The sequence below is a fragment of the Echinops telfairi genome, unplaced genomic scaffold, assembly GCF_000313985.2.
Source record: "Echinops telfairi isolate 266 unplaced genomic scaffold, ASM31398v2 ScPeMD7_18;HRSCAF=68, whole genome shotgun sequence".
NCBI classification, from domain to species: Eukaryota; Metazoa; Chordata; class Mammalia; order Afrosoricida; family Tenrecidae; genus Echinops; species Echinops telfairi.
The window spans coordinates 29,232,497-29,247,979 of record NW_022103915.1 but is presented as its reverse complement, the minus strand read 5'-3'; the positions used below and the strand labels follow the sequence as shown (position 1 = coordinate 29,247,979).

Below are 15,483 nucleotides of genomic sequence, written 5' to 3'. Positions count from 1 at the left end.
TGGTTCTATGAAGGAGAATGTGTCCCAGGATTCACGGTTCCTAATCTTCTGCCCAAGTGGACGCCCGATCGTTGCTCTGAAGTAGAAAGAATGGACTCGGGACTGGATAAGCTTTCCGACCCCACGTTCCTTCTCCCTTCTCGCCCCGCTCAGAGAGGTGAGTTCTTCAGGGACCAAGATGTTCTTTAGGCTTTGTTCCTCCTCTTTGGTGGTGGTGAGAGGGGATCATCCCGTGTCTTACATACTCACGCCTCACGGGACACAGGGACTCTGAAGTTTGAGCTAGTCCAGGGACTCTTCTTGAGGATGCAGGGGTGAGCTCCAGAGCTTGAGGGTCTTTCCATGTCTCCCTAAGCCAATCCATGGAGACTCGTGGGTCTATATTAACAGGGTGTTTCTTCCGGTTCCCAATGCAGGTGGGAGAAAGCCTGATAGCATGTCACGGCTGCTCCTTCTGCTGGAAAAGGGAGGGGTCCTTAGTCCCCGTGGGCAGGCTGAAGGATCGAATCTTGGAAGGGAACAGACATCAATAAGAGCATTCTTATATATAAGGTATAATGACCACCTTTTTTAGCTGGATGATTTTAATAGGCTTCTTTAAATAATTTCTCTTTAGTACTTCTGTTGTTGGAGACTTTAACATAAATATATATTCCTTTCCTTTGTTCTGTCTTCAGTTATGATGCAGCAAGTGAGGTGGAGAAACCTGGGGCCAGGGAGATGGTCATGTGTTAATATCCCCTCTGGTAGTGTCTGTCCCACTGTGATTGTGACAAAGCCCCTTCATTTCGTTGGGTCAGGGTCATTGTGTAGGATATGTGCATTGAACAAAGGAGCCCTGGTGGTGTAGTGTGTCATGGGTTGGGCTGCTAACCGCAAGGCCAGCAGTTCGACACCATGCTCAAAGACGAAGCTTTCTGCTCCTGTAAATATTTACAACCTTGGAAACCCAAAGGGGCAGTTTTACTGTCAGTCAGAATCAGCTCAATGGCAGTGAGTGAATTGAATTGAACAAAACTGTTTAAGAGGATCTTTTGTGGGGTTTTTTTGTTTTTGTTTTTAGATGTAAAAAGTTCTGATCCTTGGATTTGTAGTCATCAACAGTCAAGTATGAGTTGAGCACATGTTGGTGCTAGAATTACACTGAGAGCTATAAACTGTTGTACAGGGCTTCATTGTGATGAATAAGGGTGTTAGAAGACTGACTTTGCTTTGTCAAAGACACTCGGCTGACTTGAGGCATGTGGTTTACGAGCTTCCTAGCTTTCAGTAAGCATGTCCGTGAGCATTTCGTAACATTCTCTATGGCCCACTCCCAGCAACAGCAAGGAGAAGTTTCAGTTGGCCCATACCTACCTACCACTCAGAGACAATGTCATTGATGGCATTTTGGTGTGTGTGTGTATTCTACCAATGTCTCTTCTGTGGTCAGAACACATAAATATCAACAACAACAACAAATCCTGTGGCCTCTTCGTCAGTTCCAGCTCACAGTGACCCAGTAGAGCAGAGTCGAGCTCCCCTGGGCTGTCCTTGGTGTAATGCCTGTGGAGTGCACCACCCCTTCTGTCTCCTGCCGAGGAGTGGTGGGTGTCGGCTGCCAGCCAGTCTTTGAAAATCCCAGTTAGCGGCCGAATCCTTAGCCACTGGGGGTCAGGGCGCCCGAGAACACAGGTTGCACTTACAAAAATGAGCTTGCACTGTACATGCTTTTAAATCGCTTTATGGATTAGAAGGCTTGTGAGGTAGTAGTGAATGTGTAATATGAAATAGAAGCTGTTCATAATACCTTATATTCATGGAGTGCTTTCCATTGAAAAAGTCCCTTCCTTGAGCTATTTCATTGGATTTTTTCAAACATGCCTGTAAGATTGGAATGAGCAAGTGATGTTTTATAGCTAAAGATACTTGAGTCAGAGGTAACTAACCCAAGATCATACTGCTAGTGACAAAGACATGGGACTGATAGGTCCCTGCAGACGGCCTGAAGGGCCACTCCAGCAGTAAGCCTCCAGGGTACTAGAAGCACACTGTGCTCATGAGTTTTCTCTTTTTCTTCTTCTCATTACATGTAGGGTACCATGCACGCGTCAACCGTCTGCCTGGAGCTGCGGCCCGATGTCTGAGGAAGGGAAGAAGAAGGCTTGGTGGGAAGGTGATAACTCTCACTGTTGACGAGGCTCTCTGGGAGGATAATGTTCTAATCACTGGGGCTGCGGGATGCCTGTAGTTAGTTAAGCAGACTGGAAGGTGGTGGGGCCTCACAAGGGTGATCCCTGTGTAGGAAATACATGGATGCACACACATACAGATGAAGCTTCATTCTGACAAAGCAAACACCTGTCATTGTGGTCTCTGCCCTGTACTTTTGATTAGTTTATTATTATTTTGAAAGTTCAAATGCTTTATGGCTCCTCCTGAATTTATGATTGCTTCTTTGTAATATTCTTTGGTCATTCTAGAATTCGTTTTTTTTAAAATTGGGGGCGGCGTGCAGAATGACCTTTCAAGAGCCCCTTGGGCACGGGGGTAGGAGCTCCAGCATTCAGGTAGTTCTGCCTTTGCCAGGGACTGGTAGGGATATGTGTGTGCGTCGGCTCATCAGACCCTCCCGGCACCCTTGTGAGAAGGTGTGCATCCCTTTATCAGATGAGGAATACTTAAGCTCAAAGGAGTTAGGGAATGTCTGCTGATACCCAATGGAAGTCATGGAGTAGAGATTGAACCCAGGACTCCAAGAAGCAAACTCACTGCCGTGGAATCAGTGCTGACCTATAGCGACCCTAGAGGACAGGGTAGCGCTGTTCCTGTGCGTTTCCGAGGCCGAACCTCTTTAGAGGAGCACAAAGCCCTTTCTTTCTCCCTTGGGACCACTGGTGGTTTTGAACTGCTGACCTTTCAGTTACCAGCCTATCATGTAACCACTACACCACCCGGTTTCCTGTGAATACAGGCCTGCTTCTTCCTTGTTTTCTCCTCTGGCACTGAGATTGAGAAATAGGGTAATACTGAGGCTAGAGATGGATGGGGTGGGCCGAGAGTAAGGGAGGGAAGGGCATTTGAGAGCATGGCTCTGCTGGTCCGTTCAGGAGCACTGACAGTGCCTCTGTGCCGGGGACAGAGCAGCGGTCTACACCCCAGCTGGCTGCCGTTGGGAGCCATTGTTCCAGTCTAGGCAAAGAGCTGCGTTTGGAAGGGTAGCGAAACGTGGATCCAGATGAACTCAGATGGTTTCTTTATCTCTTTAGATTCAAATCCAGACCCCCAGTTAGACATCTGCTTTTTGGAACAGCGATACCTGTTCCTTTGGGTAACTCACGTTGCAGGTGGTAAACTGCTACTTTTGCCGTGCTGGAAGGTTGTTCCCCGAGGGCAGGTGGCAGGGGAGGAATGCATGGGTGTGGGGCAGAGGAAGGTTTTACTGGATAGACTTGACAGATGGAGCTCTTCACCACCTACCGTGCTCTGTCTTCGTTCCGTCAATGCAGAGCGTGCTGCTGCTGCTGCATCCGAAGGCTCCCTTCAGCCTGCCTGGAAGGGACCGCGGCCTGCGGGACACGTGCCTCTAATGATGCCAGATGAATAGGATAATATTTACTTGTTTAATTCATCTTCATCACCTTAAAGGGATATTTGTCATTTCTAGCAGAGGTCACAGCTCTGCCCCCTACTTCCCCCCTCCCCCACCTCTCTTCTCTCTTTCTAAATTATAATCATAAATAATGAGTTTCTTTCACCGCTCCCTGCCAGCGAGCTGCTAATTACGCAAAGTACCGCTTGTAATTTACACAGTAATAAACTGTAAATTTAAACATTACGCCACTTTAAGTTAATAATTTTCCTGCTGTAGCAAATAGCTCATTTTTCACCCATCATTCCCCTCGTCCCCCCTACTGTGTTTGTGCCTGTGACCAGGAGGCTTGGGCAGGAGAGGTGGAGACTGCGGTGAAGACAATATGGGAGGTCTTTTCATTTAGCCCCACTCCCACCCGGAATTGGAGCCCAAATTAATTTTCTGCAGCCAGTTGTGCTAAAAGAGCTATCCTAATGTTTAGGCGAATTCCTAGACGCTTTAAAAAAAAATCTGTTGTTCTTGAGAAGTGACATGTTTATAGAAACAAACGTGCTTGAATAACAGGCATGAAACCACTGGCATGCGTGCCCGTGACTTAGGCTCTCTGCACTGTCTGTCCCTGTAGTGGTGGGTGGTCCTTCTGCCTCAGTGTGCTGGTCCACATTCTCAGGCTCTGCAGCTCATGAGCTGTAGGCTTTTTGCTCCCGTGCAGACTGGGGGCCTCTGCTATGCTCCGACACCCTGGACGTGATCAGTTTCTGAGTAGCTAGTGGTGACACTGGTAAGCACGCACCGTACAGTCTGGAGAACTCCCAGTTGAAATCAGCCTATGTCAGTGTCTACGGTTCATTTTAAAAAGGTGATGTTCAAAGGACACACAGTACAAGGTGCCAACTTGTGTAAGTGACAAAAGACCTTGGAAGTATGTGGTCCTGTCAGGTTCGCACGCGGCTGAAGTCCACACCACCTATTCTGCAGAAGAAAATTGAGGCTGTCTCTCCTGTGTAACGCTTCCCAGCCTCGGAAACCCTAATAGAAGGTCCCTATGAGTTGGGAAGGGCTTGAGGGTGTGGGCTGAGGTAGGAGTTTAGTGTGGAGAGAACTCAGGGAGTGCCCGCTGTGCAGACGGTGGGGCTATCACGCCGTAATCCTGGGGGCTTGGTGTGCCGGCCTCTTCGAAACGGGCTGCTATTGGATTTTTTAAACAAGTTTTTCTATTCCTGTGACTTCAGTAACCACAGGAGGTCCATCACTCACTGTATGAAAGTGCCAGGCATAGCACGCTGTGTTTATGAGATGACTTTTTTTGTATTTGATCATTAGCAAAAAAATCAGATGAGTCACATGTAATCCTCGTATTTCTCCAAAGGAACGGTTCTCATTGCTGCTGACTATTGGAGGTTACCTCGGCCGGCACCACTAGGGGAAAGTGTGTCTGATAACAGGTTGAGCTGTGTTTTTCTCTTATTTTGGGTAGGTGATACTCTTGTCTTTGCAGGGGACGAGCATAAGTACCCTGGGTACTGAGAGGATAGACCACCTCATTAGTGACCCTCGGCAGAAAGAGTAAGTGCACATATAGTCACTGTCTGTCTCAAGCTAATCCTTGGAGAAGGAGACAAAGGGAAGCTTTACGAAGCAACCTAGGAACCAGACCTCAGGAGTGAGAAAGAAGATCGTAAAGATTTAGAAAACAGTTGTAAAGAGGTTATAACGGTTAACCTAGCTAACACGTTAAACCCCCAACATTCATTTGTCTTTCTTTCAAGACAAGCTTTCCTTATTTTTTGCTTTCTGGGTCTAAAGGTGCTGCTTAACTCATTGTTCTGCTTCAGAAATCAATTTTTTAAAATTGGTTGATGCCTGTGTGTGTGCCGATATGCTCTTCCCATTAAAATAAACATTAATAGGCTGCCATTGAGTCCACCCTGACTTCTGATGGTATGTCAGAATAGACATGGGTGCCAGTGGTTTTTCAGTGGCTGATGTTTGGGAAGTGGATCACCAGGCCTGTGTTTCTAGGGTGCCTCTGGGTAGGTTCGAACCCCCACCATTTTGGTTAGTAGTTGAGAGCATTAACCGTTGGCACCATCCAGGCACGCTGTTCCATTTTTGTGTATGGAGTGGTCTTGTGTGTTGCTATGTGCTGGGAGCTATGCCACTGATGACTAGATACCACCAGGGTGGCTCATGGGACCCAAGTTTGAGCAGAGCTTTCCAGACTAAGGCCGACCAGGAAGAAGGACCCGGGGGTCTCCTTCTGGGGGGGAACAGATGGGCCTGTGAAAACCTTGTGAGGAGCCGCAGGGGTTTTGTGATGGAGAACTGGAGGGTGAGCCCCTCCGATCGGAGGAATTTGGAATGGATACAGTAAAAACTCAACAGTTGTCAAACATGAACCGGAGAGCTTGAAGATTGATTCCGATAGTGAGCTGAAGTGGATTAGGTTTGGCCATTTTCAGTGGAACCACCATAATGACCGTGTTGGGGATGGGAAATTGGAGGGAATAATGTCATGTTCATTGTCAAGAACATTTCAAGCTCTCTCCTGAAACACAGCACTGTGAGCGATAGGAATCATATCTTCGCACCTACAAGGAAGATCGCTTCATACAACTGTCATTCAACTCAACATACCAGTCACTGATGCCAAAGAAAAAAATTAAGGAGTTTTACCAACTTCTGCAGTCTGAGGTTGCTCAGTCATATAATCAAGATGTGTTGAGAGTTACTGATGATTAGAATGGGAAAGTTGGAAATAAAGTTGGCAAATATAGCCATGGTGATAGAAATGAACTGGAGATCACATGCTAGAATTCTGGAAGACCAAAGACTGGTTTATCCCTGTGAACCTTGCCAGACGGAGTACACAGCAATCAAATCAGTTTACAGCTGCCAAAGAGGCAATGGAGGAGCTCGATATCGCCACTCAGAACCAGGTCAGGAGCTAACTGTAGACTAGACCATCTCTTGCTCATATTGCAACTTGAAGCAGAAGAATGTGAACACCAGCCCATGAGAACCAAAGCACAACCCAAGTATATCCCGCCTGGATTTAGAGCCGTTTCAAAATAGATAAGACCCATTGACCAAAGACTAGGCAAGTGATGGGATGGCATCGTGCATGAAGAAAGAAAAGGGTCATGAAAAAGACAGGGGGGAACAAAAAGGTCCAAATTTGCTCTTGAATGTGGCGTTACTAAACAGAAGAGGGAAAGTAAAAGACCTGAGCAAAAATATTTTGCTTGAGATGACAAAGTGAAATTTATAATAAAGTGTGCAATGACCCAGAGTCGAAAAACCAAAAGGGGCTACACAGTACGCATTTCTCAAATGGAAAGAACTGAAGACAATCCACTCCCTAGGTTGCAATACTGAAGGATTCTAGGGGCACAATGGTGAACGACGCAGGAGGCATGAAAGCACATAGAAAGAATATACAATCACTAGACCAAAAATAATTGTTGGACCTTCAGCCATTTCAGAAAGCAGCCTGGGATCAAGAACTGGTGGTGTTGAAAGAAGTCCAAGCTTCACTGGAGGCACTGGCAAAAAACTAGCCTCCAGGCACTGACACAGTTGATCTGCGTCAACAAACAGATGCCATGCTGGAAGTAGTTACTCGTCTATGCCAAGAGGTTTAGAAGACAACTACTTGGCCAGCCGACTGGAAGAGATCCATATTTGTGGGCACAAGAGAGATGGTCCAAAGAAAGATGATCCAGAGGAATGTGGAAATCATCGATGAGTATTATTAATATCACATGCAAGTAGAATTTTGCTGAAAATTATTTTTAAATGATGGCAGTAATACACCAGCAGGAAACTGTCAGATATTCAAGTCAGCTTCCGAGGGGGAGGGTTTGGCATGAGATCGACATCACTGCTGATGTCACATAGATCTTGACTGAAAGCAGAGACTGCCAGAAAGATGTGTACCCGTGTTTTATTGACTGTGCAAAAGCATTCGCCTGTGTGGATCATAACAAATTATGGAACATTGCGAAGAATAAGAATTCCAGAACACTTCATTGTGCCTATGCAGAACCCGAACATCGACTAAGAGGCATTTGTTTGAGCAGAGCAAGGGGATGTTGTGCGCTATCCCCTTTAAAATCAGGGAAGGTGTGTCTCAGGTCTGTGTCTTCACTCTGTGTCCTCACTCTGAGCCGATATTCCGGGAAGTTGGACTCGATGAAGAGGAACACAGCATCCGGGTTGAAGGAAGGCTCGTTAGCAATTTGCCTATGCAAGTGACAGCCTTGTTGGTTGAGAGTGAAGCAAACTGACTGAGAAAGTGAAGAAGCACTTGCTGAAGATCTGAGACTACAACCATCCGTATGATTTATACCTCAATAAGAAGAAAACAAAAATTCTCAGAACTAGACCCTAAGCAATACCACTCCAAACAGAAAAGATCGAAGTTGTCAAGGATTTCATTTTACGGAATCCAAAATCATGGAAGCAACAGTCAAGAAATCAAGCACCGTCTATTACACTTAGCAAATCTGCTGCCAGAACACCCTCTCTGAAGTGCTAAAGAGCAAAAGTGCCAGTTTGAGGACCAAAGTGTGCTTCACCCAAGCAATGGTACTTTCAGTTGCTTCCTATGGAAGCAATTGCTGGAAACCGAATAAGGAGGACTAAAGCGGGATTGATGCCTTTGAGCTACGGAGTTGAAGAAGAATATTGACTACACCACGAACTGCCAGAAGAACGGGCAATCTGCCTAGAAGATACATAGCCAGCATGCTGCTTAGGGGTGAGGAGGGCAGGTGAGTCTGGTCTCACATGGTTTGAACGTGTTACAGGAAAGAACAGTCCCTGGAGACAGAAAGCATGTGTGATTAAGGAGGTCAGAGAAAAAGAAGACCCTCGACAAGAATTGACACAGTGGCTCCAGTGGGCTCAGACAGAGCAAAGATGGTAAGGATGGTAGAGGACTGGGTGTTTTGTTCGGTTGTGCACAGGGACGCTGTGAGTTAGAACCAGCTCAGTACCACCTGCAACAAAGCATTTAGAGACATGATTTAGGACTATTTATGGTGGTAGGAACACTGGAAAGCCTACAGAGAATCGAGCTTCCCTTTCTGGTATCAGCCTGGTCGCCAACATGGCTGGCTCTTTGATGCCTGATGTGCAATCATGTCTGTCCCCAGGTGTGAGCCTTTTCGTTTTCAGAGGCCCATGTGTGAGTGGTTGATGCCGTGTTGAGTTAGGGAGCCTGCTGTTACTGCGCAGTGGAGTGCGTTTGTGTCACCTGGTCGTCTTGGGGTTATTTCTGTGTTGCCCATTTTTGTCCTTTTGAGGCTTTTTAACTTTTCAAACCATTATGAACTTTTTCCTTTGAAGAGTTATTTTCAGCTGAAAGGTTTACACACACCCTATCCCTGAATCCCACCTTGGTCCCATTTCTTCCTTGGCCCTCATTCTTTCTCCCAACATCTGTTTATCTACTGCTCTTGGTGCTCACCTACTGCTTCTCACTGTTTCCCCGTCCGTTCTTCTCCCCTCTCTTTAGTTTCTGGTTGCCATCGACTGGGGAGAGAGAACGGAATCAGGTAAGATCACTTGGGTTGGTCATCTGTACTTTATCATCTGATTTTCTTTTCTTTGGCAAGACCAAAGTGTTGGCCTCCGCTTTCCCTCCCATTTCCGCTGGTGCACATGAGGTCAGGGCAACGTTCCTTCCCTCTGCTCTCTGTTGCTCTGAGAGGAGAGTTGCTTAACGATCCTTGGTTCCCCACTGATGAATACGGTAGCTCGTTTTCTCTTTGTAGGCGCAGTTGTGATCCTTAGTTCTGGTAACACATATTTCATAGGAATCCAGTTTTTATTTTGGTTGCTAACTTGGTGGTGGTGAGAAAGAAAACAGTGTTGGTGTCATCTGCCTTTGGTTTAGTTCAGCAGAATCCTGCCCTGAGAAGTGCTCACCTGAAGCCTTAAGCAAACCAGAAGATGGTGGTCGCATTGCTCAGTGGTGGAGACCTTGGGGCCTCACCCTCTCTGGCTACCCTCACGTGGCCCCTTCGTCCTGTGTAGGAGTTTTTGGAGGGTCAAATTGCTGATCGTTGCTCCCCCGAAGGATAGGTCAGTGGAAGGAGTCACCAGTGTCAGCCTTGAGCAATAGTGATCTTTCAAACTCTGGGATCCAATGGCCAACAGCAACTTGAAAGGTTAGGTAGGACACTTTGGGGCAGTGAGTTAATGTTCCTGGGGGAGGACTCGCTCAGAAAAAACATACTCAAGCCACTGAATTGTGCCGGTAGAAGCTATTGACTTAGGGCATGTTTCGCTGTGTATATTCTCAACAACAACAAACTAAAACAAATGTTATTGACAGTTGCTATCTATATGCTCCTCCCTGTTTTAAGCAGTGTGACTTTGTAGCATTGGTGATCAGCTGTAAAATAAGGTCTGGTACATAAACGTTCTCAGACTTTGTACTGCTGATTTTTGGTCTTGTTTTAGTCCTTTGTTTACTGCTCAGAAGCTTACTGAGTTGAGACACACTTGAAACTTGGAACCTTCATAGTGAAGCTGCTGTTTGACAATGAACCAGGGCAGGGGTACATAGAACTTGGGTAGGTAAGACCGGTTTAGGTGGTATGTGGACACTTTGTCTTTTAAATTACACGCGAAGGTGTACTTTGGAACATGCAATCATTACATCAAGCTGATTATTTCATGGGAACTTAACCAGGGCAAGACTAAGTGAAATGGATGAGATGCAGTCAACGGTGAGCGTAAACAGTAGCATCAGTGGCGTGCAGCTATGGAAATGTCCCCGAGGAGGTATGGGAAAGACTGGGCCACTGAGCTACAGTACTGCTCTTGTTTGCATCGGGGGCTGTAAAGGCAGAAGGGGACCAACCTATGACAGCCACCTGGTTCACGCCTGTATTTGCGAAGGAGGAGCTCCACAGCCCTAAGGCTTACATTATTTGCCCAAAGTCACCGAGGTGGTAGAGCTGTGATCGGACTTGGAGTAACAGGTAGGATGGCTACTTGGTTAGTGTTATTTGTAGGTAATCTTGAAGATCTCTGTATGGCCGGATCAATACCAGGCTAGCTTCTAGCAGCAAGAGACCTTGAGTCTTCCCCACACCTGCGGAGCTGACCAGAGCTGGCTAATGGCCCCGCTTTGTTCTCAACCTGCCGCTCTGCACCCAGCACCGGCACAGCCCGTTTGGGTCAGTGCCCACTTTGCTCTCGACCCTCCACTCTGCACCCAGCACAGCCCGTTTGGCTCAGTGCCTGCTTTGTTCTCTCCCAACCGCTCTGCACCCATCATGACTACAACCAGAACCAGGAAGGCACCTTACATTCCAGAAACCCGGACATGCCTGTCCTTATAAGCAGCAGCGCTGTAGCCTGCAGTGCGACTCCCCCAGCCCGGACGTTGTGGACTGTGGGACTTCGCTCAGGCTGGGTTTTTCCTCCCTAATAAAGCCTGTTTGTTCTAATTCGGCTGATTTGGTCTCTGGCGCCTCTCGACTGCCTTACAGCGTCATCCCAAGTTCTTCAGTCTAACGACATTTAACCGAACATTTTAGGGAGGACTGACTGTTGATTGTGTAAAAAAATCCCGAGCGCAAGCAAATCGAGAAGAAAAGTTCCTTGAATGTGTAATAGCTCGCTTGCGTTTCACACTCACCTCTTGGGGCCAGTCGATTATTACAGAAGCGACATTTCCTTCAGCCCCACAATAACCCCATAACAGAGATCGGGTAGCTATCCATATCATGTGTTAACATTTACGTTGTACTGAGGATGTCATTTCTGACCCATGGCCAGTCAGTGGTGTACTAAAACTAGACATTAGATATTCTAATTCTTAGTCTGGTTCTGTGGCTGTGCTGCTAGTATGTGTTAACCACAAACTAATTTGCCTAGACAGTGAAATGAAAGGTAATTTTATGCTAGTTTTCTTGAGAATAAGTACTGATCCTTAGTAATACATGTAAGTTCCTGTTCATGAAAATTAGGAAGTAGCTGTTTTCTTCCATTTAAGTGATTATCTTGTTTCACAGAGTTTTGGGAATTGCTGCTTACCAAGGAATGGTGTGTTTTGAGGTGTGCCAGTGGTGCAGTGTGCTAGAGACGTTGGTTTTCGTCATTCCCATCCACCAGCTACTCGCTGGGAGAAAGACGTGGCCATCTGTTTCCATGAAAATTACAGCCTTGGAAGCCCCATGGAGCAGTTCTGTGTAGCGTCCCCACAAGTTGAAGTCACCTGACTTCCAATGGGTGGGTTTAGATAGGACGTGCTGCATTTGTGGGCCCAGTGTTGAATATGTGCAGTGACATTTCATGGTCTCGACGTTTGGCTTGGAAGGAGCCCTGGTGGCGCAGTGGTTAAGGGTTGGGCTGTGATCCGCATGGTCAGCAGTTTGAAACCACCAGCAGCTCCACAGGAGAAAGACTGGACTTTCTACCCCCGTCAACAGCTCCGGTCTCAGAAACCCACAGGGAGTCACTATGAGTCAGCATTAACATGATGACAGTTTTGAGCGGTTTGGGTTGGCGAGGTAGTTGGCATTCCACGGGGGAAAGTAATCAAATTCAGGTGACCCTAGAGTACAGGATCAGGTCCCTTTGCTATTAGCTTTACTGAAGTAATTTTATTTGTTCCTACAGTTTAATCCCCTCTCTCCCCTTTACTCCCTGGACGTTCTTGCTGATGCTTCTCACCGAAGATGCTCACCAGCTCACTGCTCTGCCAGGTAATTGCCCTCCGGTGGCTGTGACTTGCTTCTGGGGTAAGAGTTTTTATTCTTCATAACTCTTGGCAGATTCTCGAGTATTTCTGTGTGTCCAGTTCCACCCGACTCTCGTACCAGCCTCTGTGATCTAGAGATGTGTAGAGAGTCAGCTGAGGCCGAGCATGGCTAGGGTGGGATCAGGCCTCATGGCTAGTGTGTCGACCCATCTCTCGTGGCTCACATTTCATATTACTTCTGCAGCTAAACGCCCATCCCCAGAGAACGTTCTTAACGATCCTTGCTGTGACCTGCAAAGCCCTGAATAATTTTGTTTCTGCGTACATGTCCAGCCTCCTTTTGTATAATTCCCCTGGCCCCTAAGTTGAGGAGAGAGTCAGCTACCCCAGGGAACATCAGTTTGTTCTCCAAAAGAGCCCTCCTTTCCAGCCTTTGGACCTCCACACCTCTTCCCGTTGGCCTCTTTTCACCTTTGTTCAGGTCTCGGCTACTCAGGGGCTCATTTCAGGCTATCCTCTTTAAAGGAGCCTCTTCCAGTTCCCTACTGACCAGGGCTATGCTCCCTCACCACCCACACCGGACTTAGGGGTCATGTTCCTGATGCAGCCCCAGACCTAACACAGGCTCTGGCCTTGAGTCGGTATTGGTTGAGTGAATGAATTTTATGCTTCTCAAAAGATATTCTCTGAGATGACAGGGGACCTAAATATGCTTTTAATGGTAGTATCCTTTAGTGGGATTCTTGTTTGCACAAAAGATCAGGCCAAAGACTGGACCAGAGAACTTTTCTTACTTCTGTTTCTAGGAAGAATTTCTCTCCTGGTTTCTGATCGTTTTTATTGTTTTCCTCTTATTAAATTTCTAACTGGGAGCAGGTTGCGTAGGGAAGCTATTCTTTCAGGGCTTCACTTAGCATTTCCACTGCGGGCTTTGGTGGTAAGCTCTGCGCCACAGCCCACCGCCAGGTCTTCCTTCTGGAGAAGTCATGTGTCCGTGGGCGAAAGAGCGTCATAGACCGTGCACAAGAAAGTCGAAAACTGTGGGATGGTGATAAAGGACTTGTGTGTGCTTGACATTCTCTCCTTCAGCGGCGTTTGCTGGCTCTTTGTTCAGGGACTGTCTTCAGGGAGCTTACATTCCCGTGGGAAATTCCCATGGAAACTGACACTCACAACACGGGAGTGAGAAGAGCTGGGTAGGAAGGTGGCACTGGGACAGCAGGGCGCCCCCAGGAGCACAGGCAGGCTGTCTTGGGGCACTCACCCCTCCTGGAAGACATAAGATTTCAGCCCTTAAGAAGGCTGTCCTGCTAGGGACCTGAATCCTGAAGGAATGGCCATGCAGACTCGACGGAAAGACACCATAACACCACCTCGGGTTGGATGTGGAAAGGGAGCACCTTTGTCCTGTTTCTTTACCTCTGCTGGAGCCGCAAGACCCTGAGAACCTGTATCACGGTTCTTGTTTTCTTTAGAAGCTCTGTCCTGGGGCCCCACTGGGCGGTACCTTCTTGCTTCTTTGTGTATCTCATGATCCACACCATTATCTTCCCTCTTTTGCCTGGGAGGGCTTGTGGCTGGACTGGGAAGCTTAAGGGATGTAGCCTGTGTTGCTGGCCCTCGCTGCTTCAGGCGCTGGACCATTGCTGAAGGCAAAGGGGAGAACACAGGAGAGGGGCCGCACATCTTTCTCCCTCCCGTCAGCCGCAGTTCCCACTCTCACGCCTGGGACACAGTGGGGTCCCTTCACAGTGGTGAAGGGGCCATCTCACCACCAGGGGCTTTTCCAGCTGCCCTGGTGGCAGACTGATGAAATCCGATTCAGAACTGGACAGTGAGGCTGTGGAACAAAGCCCGGTCCTGAGGAGGGAGTGGGGGTGGCGGGGAAGAGGCAAGTGAATAACTGTGTTAAAAACTGTTGCTAATGGAAATTTTATCTTTTCTTGTTCCATTTTATTTGTAGTAGGAAAAAATTTCTTTCAAAAGCATGAGGGCAGCGTTGGGAATTTCACACCCATCATTAGAACGGCTTTTGTGTGTGTGGTGACTGTGTTATCATTAGTGGTATAATTTTATTTTGTGGAGAGAGAAGTGTTTCCTGTTTTATCACAGCTTTCCCCGAGGAGGGCTGGTGTATTAATTTGCTGTATTGCCTCCTGGCTGTTCCCAGGCTGTTTTCCTCTTCATCATGGAATTTTTAATGGCCCTCGTGCCTCTTGGGAAGCATGTGAGGAAGAGTTCCTCCGGGAGCGCTTCCCTTTTTTCGCGTGCCTATAATTACTCTCCTGTAAGCTCACAAAGAGTTTGATAATAAGGCCCGAACTGGGAAGGCTGCCTCCTGTCAGCTTACTGAGCAAACGCTACTGCTTCCCTGCCCAGATGTTGCCGGCCCTGCTCACCCAGGCACCAACTGCCCAGTGAGAGCGAGGGCCCTGGGACACTGCTTCACCCCTACAGCCATGGGCAGCTGCTGGGGCCGGGTTTGCGCCCATCACTGTTCACTGTTGCACTGATGTAAAGGAATAAATAACGGCTAGGGAATCTTAAGAGAACACAGCGTTGATGTGTCACTTTAATACAGCCTCGATGGCAGGTATGATGGTAGGTAGGCTGGAGGAGGGTGTCGTTGATCTTTTTCTACCATGGAATGCATTTGTGGATGAAGAGGTTTGCAGAAATGCCACTCTAGAGATACTTAAGTGTGGTGGTTTGCAAGCTGGATACCCATGGATTTGGAGTGCAGGCCTGGTAGGGCTTAATCAAGGGCAGTGTAACCGAGATGAATTCCTGAAACCCAAATGAAGGCTGAGCATGACAGAGGGACAAGAGTTTAGAAAAAGGAAATAGAGGAAAGAACTAGGAGGCAAAGAGCATTTGTAGACATCTAAGTACAGGCATGTACATGTGTAAATATATATGACGATGGGGAAATAGATCTATGTGCATATATTTATAGGTTTAGTATTAAGGTAGCAGATGGACATTGGGCTTCCACTCAAGTACTCCCTCAATGTAAGAACACTTTGTCCTATTAAACCAGCATTCCATAATGCTCACCTTCCCAACGTGATCACTGAAGACAAAGTGGGTGCATAAGCAAATGTGGTGAAGAAAGCTGATGGTGCCCGGCTATCAAAAAGTATCGCATCTGGGGTCTTAAAGGCTTGAAGGTAAACAAGCGACCATC

At 47.3% G+C, this 15,483-nt stretch overlaps 1 protein-coding gene across 2 annotated transcripts in view; it reads left to right on the top strand.

The window, feature by feature from the left end:
* GPATCH2L (G-patch domain containing 2 like) overlaps positions 1-15,483 on the top strand; it is a 75,799-nt gene that overhangs the window by 24,667 nt on the left and 35,649 nt on the right. The window contains exons 5-9 of one of the 2 annotated variants that reach the window (XM_045287927.1): positions 1-157; positions 2,076-2,155; positions 5,073-5,140; positions 9,096-9,135; positions 12,215-12,300. The exon at positions 1-157 is cut by the window's left edge and continues 1 nt beyond it. In XM_045287927.1, coding sequence (XP_045143862.1) covers positions 1-157; positions 2,076-2,155; positions 5,073-5,140; positions 9,096-9,135; positions 12,215-12,300 — 431 coding nt within the window. The remainder of the gene's footprint in view (positions 158-2,075; positions 2,156-5,072; positions 5,141-9,095; positions 9,136-12,214; positions 12,301-15,483) is intronic. The other variant, XM_045287928.1, reaches the window with a different exon arrangement.